This window comes from Phocoena sinus, chromosome 20 (genome assembly GCF_008692025.1).
Source record: "Phocoena sinus isolate mPhoSin1 chromosome 20, mPhoSin1.pri, whole genome shotgun sequence".
Classification (NCBI taxonomy): domain Eukaryota; kingdom Metazoa; phylum Chordata; class Mammalia; order Artiodactyla; family Phocoenidae; genus Phocoena; species Phocoena sinus.
In genome coordinates this window covers 37210660-37227105 of record NC_045782.1, presented here as the reverse complement: position 1 = coordinate 37227105, position 16446 = coordinate 37210660, and the positions used below count along the sequence as shown (strand labels likewise).

Sequence of the window (16446 nt, the reverse complement as noted above, 5' to 3'; positions counted from 1 at the left end):
GCAGGGAACACGGGTTCGTGCCCCGGTCTGGGAAGATCCCACGTGCCGCAGGGCGGCTGGGCCCGTGAGCCATGGCCGCTGAGCCTGCGCGTCCGTAGCCTGTGCTCCGCAACGGGAGAGGTCACAACAGTGAGAGGCCCGCGTACCGAAAAAAAAAGAAAAGTACTAAAAATAGGAGGACTTACTGGATGGAGAGAGGGATAGATATATGTATAGAAATGTAATAAAGCAAGTAGAATAAAATGTTAACTGTAGAATCTAGTTGGTAGGTGTATGGGTGTGTCATGTAAAATTCTTTCACCTGTGTTGAATGAAAAAATTTGTAATAAAATGTTGGGGACTTTTTAAAAAAGGTGAATCAATGTAAGTAAAAGTATTAAATATCATTGCTTTATGAATGTGACAAAAATTTTGAGAGCGGTACTTGAATGACTGAAGTGGAGAAGTAGAACATTACTTCATTGAATCGGCACAGCAACTTTATGAGGTCGGTTAGGTACTAATAAAATCATTGTTTCAGTAATGGGGGAACTAAGGCACGGAAAGGTTAACTGACCTGCAGTGTGGCATGCCAGGATATTAACCCAGGTATGTTTTGACTCCAGCACACACTATGCTTCACTGTTTGTGCAAAAAATCTTTATTTCCCTGGGTTAATATATTACTTTGTATGTTTCTCAATTATGGCCTTTGCTACACTATAGTGATGTCAGGTATTTAGGCATCCGCATCCTCCTTTATACCATAAAGGGGTATAAAGGCCAGGGGAAAGTTTCCATCTTTGTAGCCTCCATACTTAGCATTGTTCTTAGTGTAGTGCTAACTAGCACATAATAACCTTTCCCTTAGGTTGCTGAATGGATGCAGGAAGGAAGAAAGGAATGCTCTCTAACTTGGATGATGCTTTCTGGCTTAACCTATCTCAACAGCGTACTCTTCCACCACTTTCTGCAGGATTCATGCCTAACCAGACCATTTGATCAGGGCCTATAGTTGTTAACCTGACTTAACAGCTGTGGGGCTATTTATGGTTACCTGACTGTAGGGCTGGCTTGTACAAGCTCCAAAGCAGCAGAATTTGGGACAACCATCTCTGGAGTAGCTGAGGAGTAGCAAAGACCTGACTCTACCTCGGGAAGAGCATTTATCAGTTTACAGACTATGGCTATAGTACAATTTGTCCAGAGTCTGACATCCACTGAATGGACAAATGAATGAATAAATGATGATGAAAGGCAACACAGATCAGTCATGGCAATTAATTCCTTGATTTGCCTCTCATAACGCCCCTCTCCTCATTGGGAAAACAGCTCTGTATTACAGTGTTTGTAAATAACCTTTAGGTTTCCTGGCTTAAGACAAGAGTATTTCATTTATTTATTTATCTTTGAAAACTAACTTTATTCTAAAGCAGTAGTTTTCAAACTCTAGTGTGCACATGCATCACATGAAGAACTTTCTAGAATCTGAGAATCTCACCCCTGGAAAGTCTATTCAGTGGTTCAAGGGTAGGGTCCAGGAATATGTCATGTTTAAGAAGACCTTCAAGGTATTCTATTATAGGTAGTCCCCAGGTTACACTTTGAGAAACATTAGTGAAAAGAAATTGGCTCATATAGTTTCTGCAATTTCAGTTATCTCTGCCTCAAAAATAGCCCTGTCTTGTTTTCAAGTACTTTCCACCACAAAACTATGGCACCACTGACTTTTAGAACCATCTCCTTCCTCCTAACCTTTAGTGTCAATCAGCCCTAGAAGAGAAGTTACTATGGATATTGGTAACTTTGTGGATAGAATTGTTATCATTTATTGAGCATCTACTATCTACCAGAGACTATGTGAAATGCTTTACAAATGTAATTGCACCTAATTCTTACAACTTTGCAGGGTAGGTGGTATTGCTCTTATTTTAAGGATGAGGAAAAACTCTCAGAGAGGTTATGTAACTTGTCCAAGGTCACGTAACATAGCTGACAGACTTGTGATTCAAATGCAAGTCAAAGCCATTGCTTTTTCAAACATATAACCCCCATTATTATTGTATGAAATTATTAATATTAATTATTATTATTATTTCTATGCAGTCATGCCCTAAGCAAAACACCTTGGTCAATGGTGACTTCAGAACACAGGGCCTTTAAGGCTCATCCATCCATTCATGTATTCATTTAACAATAATTAAGCAACTACTATGTGCCAGAAACTGTGCCAAGCACAAGGGACACAAAGGTGGAGGTCTCTAGCATTATGGAAGTTACATGGATACAGACCAGTACATAGGCAATTATAATACAGAGTGAGTGCTATAATATAATTCACCTAATTAATCTACAAATTTAATATATCTCTCAATAATTACATAAAAAACACTGTTTCTGGAACTGGACAAGCTGACCTGAAAGTTCATTTGGAAAAATAAAATTGTAAACAGAACCAGGAAACTCCAGAAAAAGAAGAGTAGTGAGGGAGAAGTAGGCCTATGTCATTAAAATAAAGCTATTAGGGCAGCTTGATAAGACCACATGAATAGATGGATTAATGGAATGGAATAGAGAATCCAGAAACAGACTCAGATACAAATGGGAATATAGTATATGTATATATGTATGTATTTCACACCAGTAGGGAAAATATAAGATTATTCTGTAGAGGTGTTGAGGTGAATGTGTATCAACTAGAAAGATCAAAAAAAAAATTCCAAATGGATCAAAGACTTAAATATGTAATATAAAATTATAAAGGTACATAAAGGAAACATGGGATAAATGAACGCTGATTGAGGAGGGTATAAGGATGGTGGGAGGCTTCTACTGCATTGACTTTTTTTTGGCCTCACCACACAGCAGCAGGATCTTAGTTTCCTGATAGGGTATCAAACCAAGGACCCCTGCAGTGGAAGCGTGGATTCTTAACCACTGGACTGCCAGGGAACTCCCTACTGTGTTGACTTTTGTATCTTTAAAAACATATTTACAATGTATTACCCACTAAAAAATGTTTTGTTGTTAAGAGTGTTTGGCTAGGGAAATAAAAGTTTAGCTCTAGCACAGTGAGTGAGAGGTAGGGAGTCTTAATGAAGCTGGAGAGGTAAGAAGAGTCAGATCATGAAAGAACTCGACATGGCCGCACAGCCCGGCTTATGGGATATTAGTTCCCCAACCAGGGATTGAACCCGGGCCCTCAGCAGTGAAAGTGCAGAGTCCTAACCACTGGACCGCCAGGGAATTCCCAGGACTTCACATTTTTTAAACGCGGGCTCTATAGTATGAATAATGGGGAGCTATGAAACGTTTTAAAGCGGTGGGTTGATACAATCATATTTGCATTTTAGAGAGATCACTCTTAGCTATAAAAAGAGTGCATAGATCTATAAGGGATAAAACTGAAAACGGGGAAGTGGACTTCTACCGGGTGAGGGATGATGATGGCCTGAACCAGGCAGGTGGTGAATGGCATGGTGAGGTGGACAGATTTGAAAGATGTTGAGCAGTTAGAATCTTGTTGATTGGATGTTGGAGATGAGGGAGAGATCTAAGAATGACGGCTGGACGGAGAAGTGGTGGTAGTAGGGGATTGGGGGAGTAAGTATAGGTGAGATAACGCATTTAGTTTAAGCGACTTCCAGATGTCCAGTTGGAAATGACTAATAGCCAGGCTTAAAACCCTGGAGCTTGACAGAGGGCTATGACTGGAGATAATGAATTTGGGATTCATTAGCATATAGATGGTAACTGAAACCCTGTGAGTAGATGAGATCACCCAACGAGAGCACCTACTGTGAAAGGACCTAAGACAGAACGGATGAAGAAGAAAAAAAGAAAATGTTCCCTGAGAAGGATCTAGAGAAGGAAAATTTGGAGAGTGATGGGAAGAAGTCAAGTGAAAAGTGTTTCGGTAAGGAGAGAGTGGTCCTCAATACCAAAGGCTAGGGGTAGTCCAGATGAGGATGAAATGTGTTATTTGATTTAAATACAGGGGTATTACTGAAGATCACGGGAAGAATAGTTGAGGGGAGGGTTTAGGTTAAGCAGAAGATGAAGCGGAAGCATCTTGTCTCCGAAGTGCAAGCATCTTGTCTCCGAAGTGGACACAACTTGTTTCAAGTTCGCTAAAGACGGAGAGGAGAGTGCAGCAGCTGGGGGAAAGACATGAGCTTTTTTCTTTTTTAAGGATCAACTGAGCGTATCTAAAATGATGATGACAAAGAACCAATACTTAGGGAGATAGAGGAGAGAGGGAGGAATTGAGTAATACCAGATGCGAGGGGTGGGATCCGAGCAGATGAACCGCCGTGCCTTAGATTAGGAGGGATGCTTCTTGCATCGTAAACGAAGGGAAAGGAAAGGGGAAAGCTGGCAGATTCTAAAGGTTTGGTGCAGGGAAGCTGATGGAATTTCGGTTCGATGGTTTCTATTTAACTCCGTAAAATACGCCTGGAGTAAGGGGGTTGGCTGTGAGTCGAGGTTTGAGGAGACTGCGGATTTGAAAAGCCGTTTAGAAATTCCGGGCCGCCCAGGCTGGTCCACGCTGGGGCTTCGCTAGGGAGGCCCCGAGTGGAGCTCCGAGGGGGACGCCGCGGTGCGTCGCCATGGCAACCGAACCGCCGGTCTAGGCCCAGGACCAATTGTAACTCGAAACAGCCGCAGCGTTTTAACTCACTACTCCAGAAATCAGGGGAGGAGCCAACCCGAGGCGACCAAAGTGAAACCACAGATCCCGCGATATCACGGCCGCAACCTGCGAAACTGCACGTGACGCTACCGCCACGCAGCGCGACAGCGAGTATTAAACGTCATGGTACCGCGACGCAGTCGCTCTAATACAACGCTCTCCCGGAAGTGGTCGCTGGATCGGGCAGTGAAAGTGGTAGCCAGTTGTACCCGGTATCAGATCTCCGGAGGTCGTAGCTGAGCTCTCTTTCTGCGTTTCGCCTCGATCCTTCCTGAGTCATCCAGGTTCTCCACCATCATGGGGGGCGGAGACCTGGTAAGTGAGGGAGCCCAGGGCTGGGGGAAGACTGAGGCCGGAGACCGACTGAGGCTGGGGACGGAAATTGGTGGGGGTGGCAGTGGGTATTCTTGCAACGCAGCCGTTGGGGACAGGGAGCTGTAGCCCTGGACAGGGGACGGATAACTAAGGCCATGAGGGACCGGGCGGAGACTTGGGAAGATATGTGAGGTGGGTCGCCAAGGAGGGGAGATGGTGTTTGTTGACAGGGAGCCCCTCTGGCTGGAAATTCTGGGAAGACTCGGGGGCGGTTGGAACCATGGCTAGGAAAGGAGGCAGGTATGGAGGACGTGTCACTTTGTTTTGTATATCTTGTCTTGGGACACATCTCCTTTCCTCAGCTAGGAGTTCAGTCATGTCCTGGGCTGTAGTAGGGGTGATTTGTGCCCCCGTTCTCCTCGTCCCTGAGCCATGTCCTGGGGTCACGGAAGATCTTCCTCATGTTCACTTTTCTGACTTCCACTCCTTCTTCAGTGCTGCATTCTGATCTGTAGTGGCAGAGCTTTCTTCTGAATTCATAGCACTTAATACAAGTTATATGGCTATTTCTCTTAAACTGTATAGTTCATTTGTAGGGGGCTAAGCCTCCGAATTGGGCAAATGTACCCATAAGAGCATGGTGCAAGATCAGCAAAATGCTAATCTCCTGAAAGTGTAGCTAATTGAATCAGCAAATAGATTCGTTTAGCCACCTGTCCAGTAGCTATATTAGAGTTTGTCAGGTGTTATCAGTTAGAATGAGTTCCAAGATACCATCAAGGTTCTTCTGACTTAGTGTCTTCAAGTAGCTGCATTTAGGGATAGGAAAGCTCTAATCCAGAGTTTCTCAACCTCAGTGCTATTGACATTTTGGGCTGGAGATAATTCTTTGTTGTGTGTGTGGTCCTGTGCATGTAGCAGCATCCCTGGCCTCTAGCCAGTAGCACCTTTCTCCTTCAGTTGTGACAACCAAAACTGTCTACAGACATTGCCAAATGTTCCCTGGGAGGCAAAATCACCCATATTGAAGGCGAGAGACGAGGACCATTAGGACAAGGTGGAGGGTTGGGGAGGAAGGACTGAACAACCTGATGAGGGGAAAGGGAGTACAAGAAGAGAGAGAGAAAAGGAAGCTCTCATTAAAAAAAAAAAATTATTTTGGCCACACTGAGCAGCATGTAGGATCTTAGTTCCCTGACCAGGCATTGAACCCTGCCCCCTACAGTGGGAGCACAGAGTCCTAACCACTGGACCACCAGGCAATTCCCTCATTTAGGTTTCTTAACTGGTCTCCTGGCTTTCAATCCTGATTCTCTCCAATCCATTCTTTACATGCTAGTCTGGTCATGTCTCCCACCTGCATGTGAATGTTTAGTGTTTTCTGCTGTCAACAGGATAAAATCCAATCCCTTAACATGGCTTATAAGGCCCTTAATCTGTTGCTTTCTTAGTTGGCTTCATCTTGAGCCCCTTCCCATCAGCTTGCTCTCCTATCTCCAGCCATGCTGAATTATTTGTTCTTTCTCACCACTGGGCCTGCAGTTTTGTGTGCTGTTACCACTGTGTGGAAATCTACCCCACTCCTTCCCGCTTCCTGCATCACTGGGCTAATTTATAATTATCCTTGGATGTTACTTCCTCCAGGAAACCTTCCCTGGTTGGGAAGCTGAACCAAAGCAGTGGCTCATGGGGAGGAGGGAGAGGAGAAGCATTCCTTGAGGGTGAGGAGGAAGATCAGAACCAGGGGGAGATTCTTGGGAAGGAAGGTTGAAAGAGGTACTAGGTGGGGTTGTAAACCATGCAAGTTTAAGGCACGTTAAGTGGACTCAAGGAAAAGAAAACTGTGTTCATAAGAATGAACGTCCAGTGCCAAAGGCACTTGAATTCTTTTGCCTTTTAGAGTCTATACTTTCCTGCTTCTCTACCCCATTCCTCCTGTATTGTCATCACCAACCCTCACTTCAGGCAAGGCTAGTGGAAGTCAGACTCACACATTTCAGGTTAGAAGTATTTGAAGGGAATCTCGGAGGGGCCTGTTTTATCCTGAAGCTTTATGTACTTGAACAACCTCTCTCCCGCCCCGCCATGTGTGAGATTTTTGGGTGCCAGCCTTGCCATTGTTAAAGACATCTTGCCCTTACATGCCTGCCTTGGCATGAATATAGGGGTGGGAAAGGGAGGGCCAGTTATACTCACCACCCACCCACTCCGCGCATTGTTTTCTCCCTCCTTTCATTTACCACAGAATCTGAAGAAGAGCTGGCACCCGCAGACCCTCCGCAATGTGGAGAAAGTGTGGAAAGCTGAGCAGAAGCATGAGGCGGAGCGGAAAAAGATCGAGGAGCTTCAGCGCGAGCTGCGGGAGGAGAGGGCCCGGGAGGAGATGCAGCGCTACGCGGAGGACGTTGGAGCTGTCAAGTACGTGAGGAACTGGGGCGATTTGGCCTGGGGGTGTCTTGGTGTGTGGGGAATTGCAGAACTGCCTGCCGGTGCATCGTCCAGTTGTTGCATAATAGCTGGTTAAGAGCATGAGTTTGGAATCAGACTGGCCTGGGTTCTGAGGCTGGCATGGCATGGACTAGCCTAGCTGTGTAACTGGGAGCAAGTTTGGGAGCCTTGGTTACCTTAGTAGAACCGGGGGAATGAGAGTACCCAACTCCTAAGGTTTGTTGAGGATCGAATGAGATGACATATAAAGGGCTTAGTGTAGACCAAGTTCATGGTAGATGATTGCCAAACAACTGTGGCTGAGGATGATTGCCTATACCCTGCTTCTCAGTATGTGTTGAGGCCTCAGTCCTGCTTTTGTTTAGTTATGGATTGCAGGCTCATTTTAGGGAGGCAGAGAGGTCCCATGGAAGGAGGTAGATGGTGTGTCTGTCAGTAAAAGCTGTGTGAATGCGGACAGTCTCATTCGATATTCCCTGACTTCAGTTTCCTCTTGTATAATATAGGATAGGAGTAACAGACAATAATTACTCTACCCATCTCATAAGAGGGGATGGGAATAAATGTGTTCTGAGAAAAATTAAAAGCATAAAATATGCAGTGCAGGTTTCCCAGAACCTGGGATTCTAATCTGGGGTGTGAGGATAGACAGTGGGAATGTTCTTCTTTACTGATTTCTGTAATTTAATAAGGCGAGATCAGCTCCGGGCCCAGCCGGGGCTCTTGGCCAGGAAGTGGCCGCGCAGTGGGGAGGGTGCCCTCAAGCGGAGGTTCCGCGGCCCAGGGAGGGCAAAAGCAAAGTCTCTAACTTGTTCTCAGAGGGAGGTTTCTTGAGCCAGGGAGGTGGTCTGTGGTGGCGCTAATGGAGTTAGCACTGGATAGAAGCTAGGTGTTGTGAGAGCGCCCCAATTTTTTTTTTTTTAAAGCCGATCCAAATTTCCATCTCTATTTTCTTTACTCTTTCTTGTTTCTAAATGTTCAATGTACTTTTTCTGCAGCTAATGAAAAGTGAAGGTCTTCAAATGTCATGTTTGAGAGTACAGGTAGTATTCAGTAGAAATTGGGAGTCGTCAATATGTTTTTTTTTATCCCAAGAACATAAAACAATCTGTACATACATATTTTTTGTAAATTTTTTTTTTTTTTTTTTTTTCGATACGCGGGCCTCTCACTGCTGTGGCCTCTCCCGTTGTGGAGCACAGGCTCCGGACGCGCAGGATCAGCGGCCATGGCTCACGGGCCCAGCCGCTGCCGCGGCATGTGGGATCTTCCCGGACTGGGGCACGAACCCATGTCCCCTGCATCGGCAGGCGGACTCTCAACCACTGCGCCACCAGGGAAGCCCTGTAAATCTTAAATGTAAGAAAATATAGTTAAAAATCACCTGCTTTAAAATCAAATATAAAATTATTCTTTGGGAATTTGTTTTTTTAAAACAGTGAAAAGCAATGAGTAGTGAATATACTAAAGATATTTATAATCTCTGACTTATTTTAATATACTTGAAATTTTGTTTCTGGTAAGAGCTATTGCTTTCTTGTTTGACTTCCTGATTAAGGTTCAGTAAAATATGCATATAATAACAACAAACTGTATTCTGTATGAAAAAAACAAATCCGAGAAAACCCACGTCTTCACTGGAACGATCACCAATAAATCGGTATTTTTTAATTAAAAAAAAATATGCAGTGCATTCCTAAATCAGAATTGAATAAAAACTCCAGATAGACTAAAATTGACTTATCTGTACTATCCCTTGTTCATATCCTAGTGGGCAAGTCTCCAGGGTGACATGTGACATACTTCCCCTGTTGGATATACAGGGCTTTTCCTTAGTAATTTCATGACAGGAGGATTTGTGACATTCAGAGGCATGTGTGTGTGTGTGAGAGAGAGAGACTTAGTTTCAGTTCGTGGAAATGGCATTATGGAATTTAGGCAGGATAATAATTACATTCTTTCTTTTTTTGTTGTTTATTTTATTTATTTTTTATATAGCAAGTTCTTATTAGTTACCTATTTTATACATATTAGTGTATACATGTCAATCCTGATCTCCCAGTTCACCCCCCCCATTTCCCCCCCTTGGTGTCCATACGTTTGTTCTCTAAATCTGAGTCTCTATTTCTGCCTTGCAAACTGGTTCAACTGTACCATTTTTCTAGATTCCATATATATATGTGTTAATATACGATATTTGTTTTTCTGTTTCTGATTTACTTTTACTTCACTCTGTATGACAGTCTCTAGATCCATCCACATCTCTACAAATGACCCATTTTCATTCCTTTTTATGGCTGAGTAATATTCCATTGTATATATGTGTACATTCTTTCAGGATTGGCAGAAGGCCATTCTGACTTAAGTATAAAATTTGAAATGTTTTAAAATAAATGGAGTCTTGGCGTTTTTAAAGTACAGCACAATATATTTAGGGCATTAATATATAAAATGAGGTAAAATAATGAAATGTTATAAGTTTTTTTTAACCATAGATACACATTAAATTATTTTACTTTATACACTTTGTATAAATTATATTCTTTATAATTTAAACTAAATAAATTTCACACATTTGAATTAATTCCTGGGCAGCTTATATGACATTTTTATATGTGAGGTTTGAGATTTTGTGAACCCTTGATTTTAAAGCAAATGTCAATTTTAGACGGAATACCCATTAGTTATAAGAGTTTACTTTCCCACTAACCAAAAGTAAAAAATTATTTTGAAATTTTTATTCAGCCAAACATTACATATTCTGTGCCTGATATGTCAGAAATTTGGGCTTTGCAGAGTCTAATTAATGAGGTCAGAGTATAGATGAGCAGCTTCAGAGCTGGGAGTCAGTGTATATCCTGTTGCTGACCCTCATGCCCTCTTGTCTGTTGGGAATGGGAGGAAGGTGATTTTATATTCTTTTGATTTTTTTGCCCCCTCACATATTCTCCAATGTTATGAAACTCAAAGGTTAGCACGTAGGTCCCTTTTTTTGGTCTTTACTTGCAGATGTATTCACACGATCTGCTTGTCCAGCTGACTGGTTTGTGTAGTCCTTTGCATAGTGTCGTGCTTTTCCTTTATCCAATACAACCCTTTGCTATTTAACAATTCACTTGTACGGTTCAGATAATCTTTTCTGTGTTTATTATACAGCTCTCTTAGAACAAAGAAAAAACCTCAATATGCATGTTATCCTTGATCTCCATCCAAATCCCTCTTTGCAATAGGATGTTGTTTAAGTATTTACTGATAATATTAGAAAATTGTGTTTTCTTTACCAGCATTTTTCAACGCTTGCACTTTAGGGTGTCCTTGGAAGATTAGATAAATGAAGATGGGAGTGATTCCCACCCAAGCAGGCTCTCTAAGATTAGCAGAAGGTGTCTGGGGCTAGGGCATCTGGATACCTTAAGAGCTGCCCGGGTGACCGTCATGGGCAGCCTCAATTGAGAACCTGTTCTATATCCTTAGTGATAGCAACAGCAAAAATCTATACACCATTTCATTTTTATATGACTTTTACCCCAAATGTTCTCTCATTTAAAAACTCAGAGAGAGGGTCTCACTTTAAAAATGATGAGAGATGGCAGTTACCAGCTCCATTTTAGACGTGAGGATATGGAAGTGCACAGAAGTAACTTGCACGTTTACCCAGCTGGGTCGTGGCGGAACCAGGTCAAGTCCAGTGGCACTGGATCTCAGCGATACAACATGTTCTCTTACTGGAGGGCCTGAGCAGGACTGATATTAGTTGAGTCCTTTGAAGACTAGCTGTAGCCCTGAAAATACTACTTTATAGAAGTATCTGTCTTCATTTTTCCTATCCTTTCTTCTGGATACGTCTTGTTCCTTTGCCTGCCTATTCCTGGCCCTCCTACCTCTTCATCCCATCTCTTCTCTTTTATTCACTTGCTTAGCTTCTTTTCCCTCATCCAGTAACTGCTCCTGCTTCCCAGGGCTCACTGTTCTTCTCCCTTCATTCCTGTGGTACCAGTGTCTGCTTCATGCTGACGACTCCCACGTTTATCCCACACAAACTCTTGTATCTCTGTACATTCAGGCAGTTCTGCTTCAAGTGTCCCACAGTTACCCATCACATACTTAGCTCTCAGCAGCACTGTTCAGTAATTAGTTGACCTCTGTGCCTCATCTGGTAGCCTGTGAGCAACTCAGCTGCCTGAATCTTTGTCATCTTTCTGACCTTCTTCCTCTGCCTGGCACATAGGAAATGTGCCGAGTCGTCGTTTACAAATGAAAAAACAAATATTTATTTCCAGTTTCCCCATCTGCATTCGTGTCAGGCATGCATAAGTATGATCCCTTGAGCCATCTTTGACAAGTCCTTTTAGGATCCCCCCACCACTCGATCACTGAGACCTGCTTTTCATTCAAAAAGTACTGCCAGTTCCAGACCCATTGCCCATGAATTGTCAAACACTGAACATACTAGGCAACTGTCTGGGATTCATTCCAGCCATCTAGGAGTTTAAAAAAACCTGGTGGGAGATACAAAACACATACATAGAGAATAAAAAGACTAGCTAGTGGGAACATCAGTGATTATCCCCAGGGTAAGAAGACATGACAGAACTACAGGGTAGGTTATGGGATAGGAGGGGCAAAGAAATTATGAAGTACATATTTTATCTCAATACATTTATGTTTCTTCTGCCAGTTGATGAGTTGCCCTTGAAGTAAAACAAAGACAAAACAAAACAGACTAGCTAGTGTTTATTTAGTACTTACTTTGTGCCGTGCACTCTTCTGAACACCTTAAAAATTCATTGACTTATTTAATCCCCAACAACCCTATGAGGCAGGTACTCTTTTATCCTCATTTTACAGGTGAGGACACCAGTGCTCAGATGAGTTGCTTGGCTTTAGAGCCGGGATTCAAATCCATGTTGCCTGACTCCAGAGCTTGTGCTCTTAACCATTATGTTATACTGCCTTTCAGGAAAATGAGCTTGCCAGAATATTCTAGTCACCACCGGTCTTCTTGCTCAGACCTCTTTAAGCTCTTATGTAGTCTGCCTTTCACAGTCAGTTCCCTCCAACCCCCAGGAGTTTTTTATTGTTTGAATAACAGAACCCACAAAACCAGGCAGAGAAGTCTCCAAGGAAATGATGGTTTTGTTTCACTGTTATTTGTCCCTTGGTTCTTCATCTTCTAAGCACTTATTAGTTTCTTTTAATGCTGTTAGACATGTATTTTGATTATAAATACAGTCCAACTGTGAATAAATAACTGTATTGTCTTTTTACACCCATCCCCCATGTTCCTTTAAATAGAAAAAAGTGCTCACTATCTCTTAATAGCCTATTTGGCCATGGTTGTCTCACCTGTGATTTAAAAATACATTGTATCTTGATCTTCCAAAATCCTTCTTGAATTACAGCTTATTCTGTTAAAGAAATTCTGGGAAAGAACTCATTGATATTGTTGATAGTCTCCAAAAGGTGAGGGTGGTAACTGAGTTGAAGGCACCGGGGATGGATCTTCAGCAAACCGAGGACCATTGGGAAACTACACAGAGGCAGATCTTGTCAGTACGATACCAGCTCCTCCAATTAACCCTAGGAGAATGCCACCAGTCACAGCTGACCCAGCAACTGTGGCCACTGGTCCCTTTTGGCTGCCAATATGACTCCTGTGAAGGCTTCACTTGTGACAGAATTCCAGAGGTCTTTCTAACATGCACCATCCAGCAGAGAATCATGGAAAACAGACCTCCCCAAACTGCAAAGCCACCTCCTAACTGTGGAGGCCTGTTTTTGTTTTTTTTTTTTTTGGCGGTACACAGACCTCTCACTGTTGTGGCCTCTCTCGTTGCGGAGCACAGGCTCCAGACGTGCAAGCTCAGTGGCCATGGCTCACGGGCCCAGCCGCTCCGCGGCATGTGGGATCTTCCCGGACTGGGGCACAAACCCGTGTCCCCTGCATCAGCAGGCAGACTCTCAACCGCTGCGCCACCAGGGAAGCCCGGAGGCCTGGTTTTAATAGCTGTCAAACTCCCACGTAGTCTCTGGTTTACTCCCACTGGAGAATGGTGAAAACCTTTAATTGCATAAAAGACACTACTACCTGTGGTACCCATCATAAAGGCCCCACCACAGTTTTCCACATAGTTCTCCGGGGCACGGCTCTCACTCTTGCTCCTCCATCTTGACCCCAGTGGTGTGAGTGAGATTGGGTAAGCTGGGTGGAGCCTGACCCCTGTGGCCCACAATCAATTCTGTTTTCTTTTTTTAAAATAAATTTATTTATTTATAGCTGCATTGAGTCTTTGTTGCTGCACTCAGGCTTTCTTCAGTTGCGTTGAGCAGGGGTTACTCTTCGTTGTGGTGCACGGGCCTCTCATTGTGGAGGCTTCTCCCGTTGGGAAGCACAGGCTCCAGGCACGCGGGCTTCAGCAGTTGTGGCACACGGGCTCAGTTGCTCCGCAGCATGTGGGATCTTCCTGGACCAGGGCTCAAACCCGTGTCCCCTGCATTGGCAGGCGGATTCTTAACCACCGCACCACCAGGGAAGCCCCACAATCAATTCTTAATCATAGACTATAGTGTTTCTCAAGCCAATCCTTATAATAGGAAAAGAAATCTGAAGGGTTAGACCCTCTATTATTGGTTTAAATTATTTTTATTAAAGACATATGCAAAGATATAACTAGGAAGGTATTATTTATGCTCATAGTTGTTATATAATCTTAAACAAAAATAATTATACAAAATTTAAAAGTCATAGTCAAAAACCATTGCACCTACTGTTATAGATAATATTGTTTCGCTGAACCTGCTTTGCTACTTGTAGTGTGAATGTGGTATTGGCTGCTCCAACACATGCTCTTATGAATGAGTTCAACACACCTTTACTGTCCGTTGTGTGAGGGCTCAATTTTCTCACCACTTTTTTTCTCTTAGAACCACAGGAAAATATTTGGCATGATACTGTGACATAATTTGGCTTCCCTCTTTTGGCTTGAAAGCATAACTTGTTATTGCTGGTCTTTTCTCATTATCCCCTCGAATGTATATTACCACTGGTGCCAAGGTGACAGTAAGCACCGAAACACACAGTAAACACAACTGCATATGTGGTCACTGAAATTGTTTTCGTGATGAGCTGATCCAGAACATGCATGTTAGCTCTTTCAGATTATCCTCGAAATGAAAGCACAACATAAAGACTTTGTAAAGGAGACTTGAGAAACCCTGAGCAGAAGATCCATGCCCCAGGCTGAGGAACTTTTTTTTCCTCATAAATTGCTTTAGGTGTGTGGAAATGATCTCTCTCCTAAAATGTAAACTCCATGACAGCAAGTACCGTTTCTTCCCAAGTGCCCCATGAGCTGTGGTGTTTAGCCCTTGCTAAGGGGCCTGTAGAATGAGTCCAGTTCTGACCAGCTGTGCCTTTTTTTTTTTTTAAAGTTTGGCCACGCCTTGAGGCCTGCAGGATCCTTGTTCCCTGACCAGCAATGATCAAACCTGCACCCTTGGCAGTGAGAGCATGGAGTCCTAACCACTGGGCCGCCAGGGGATTCCCCCAGCTGTGCTTATCTATCCCTCATGTTCAGGTTTTGTGTGTAGGTTTGAGAAGTCTACATTTTCTTTGACTGTATTTTTTTTTTTCTTCAACTAGGAAAAAGGAAGAAAAATTGGACTGGATGTACCAGGGTCCTGGTGGGATGGTGAACCGTGATGAGTACTTGCTGGGGCGTCCCATTGACAAATACGTTTTTGAGAAGATGGAGGAGAAGGAAGCAGGCTGTTCTTCTGAGACAGGACTCCTCCCAGGCTCTATCTTTGCCCCATCAGGTGCCAATTCCCTTCTTGACATGGCCAGCAAAATCCGGGAGGATCCGCTCTTCATCATCAGGTACTGATGAGCGGCTGAGAAGGGGGTTTTATTACAGAGATGCTTAGCAGAGATGGTATCTCACCTCTTGCTTTGCAGTTGGTTTCCTGTTGGCTTTTGTCTGCCATGTAAAAGGATTTGTCTCCATCTGGGCTTCTGATGTTGAAAAGGAGGCTCTATTAAGGGTGCCTGAACTAGGCTGTTTGGGAAGAGATTGGTAAATGTACCAGGCCAGACCAAATTTATTCATTTACCTTTGGCCCTTAAACAAAAATAAGAGGTAGAAGCAAGGTGAGAAAGACTGGCAGCTTCTTAGAAATTGGGGGATATGTGTAGAGTTGGCTGGGGGGTTGAATAGGCCTTTTCCCCTCCCCTCTACCCCTCCCTTTTGTTTGTTTTTTGCAGCAGAACCCTTTGAAAAGAAACTTTAGAATTTTATTTAACCCTAATATGTAACAGATCAAAGTAGAGCTGCATTTTGGGTGTTAAATGAAATCATGTGGTGCGTTTTTTTTGTTTTTAATTTCCATTTATTTTATTTCAAGTGTGTAAGGCTGAACATTAAAAAATGTTTATTTCTTATTTAATTTCTTTTGAAAATTCTTTTAAAGTTATCTATATATTACAGATATATATTTATATGTAAATATTTTCTCCCATTTTGTTAGTGTCTTAATTAATTGTGGTAAAATACACATAACATAAAATTTACCATCTTAACTTCTTTTTTCTTTTTTTTCAAGTTCCTTAAACTCACCAGCGTACAAATGTGAGCAGGCACTCTTCCCACACTCACATTGTATCATGAGTACATGTTTGGGTTTTTTAAATAAATTTATTTATTTTTGGCTGCATTGGGTCTTCACTGCTGCACACGGGCTTTCTCTAGTTGTGGCGAGCGGGGGCTACTCTTCACTGCGGTGTGCGTGCTTCTCACTGCGGTGGCTTCTTTTGTTTTGAAGCACAGGCCCTAGAGCGCATGGGCTTCAGTAGTTGTGCCGTGTGGGCTCAGTAGTTGTGGCTCACAGGGTCTAGAGCACAGGCTCAGTAGTTGTGGTGCACAGGCTTAGCTGCTCCATGGCATGTGGCATCTTCCCGGACCAGGGCTCAAACCCATGTCACCTGCATTGGCAGGCAGATTCTTAACCACTGCG

General features: G+C 43.2%; 1 protein-coding gene and 1 pseudogene across 2 annotated transcripts in view; one reads left to right on the top strand and one right to left on the bottom strand.

Moving 5' to 3' along the window:
• Positions 1-4838: 4838 nt before the first annotated feature.
• Positions 4839-16446, top strand: part of CWC25 (CWC25 spliceosome associated protein homolog) — a 33847-nt gene continuing 22239 nt past the window's right edge. For both annotated transcript variants that reach the window (XM_032617279.1, XM_032617278.1), the window contains exons 1-3: positions 4839-4986; positions 7232-7404; positions 15077-15313. In XM_032617279.1, the coding sequence (XP_032473170.1) occupies positions 4969-4986; positions 7232-7404; positions 15077-15313 (428 nt within the window). In that variant the 5' untranslated portion in view covers positions 4839-4968. The remainder of the gene's footprint in view (positions 4987-7231; positions 7405-15076; positions 15314-16446) is intronic.
• On the bottom strand, positions 12869-13602 carry LOC116746053 (annotated as a pseudogene).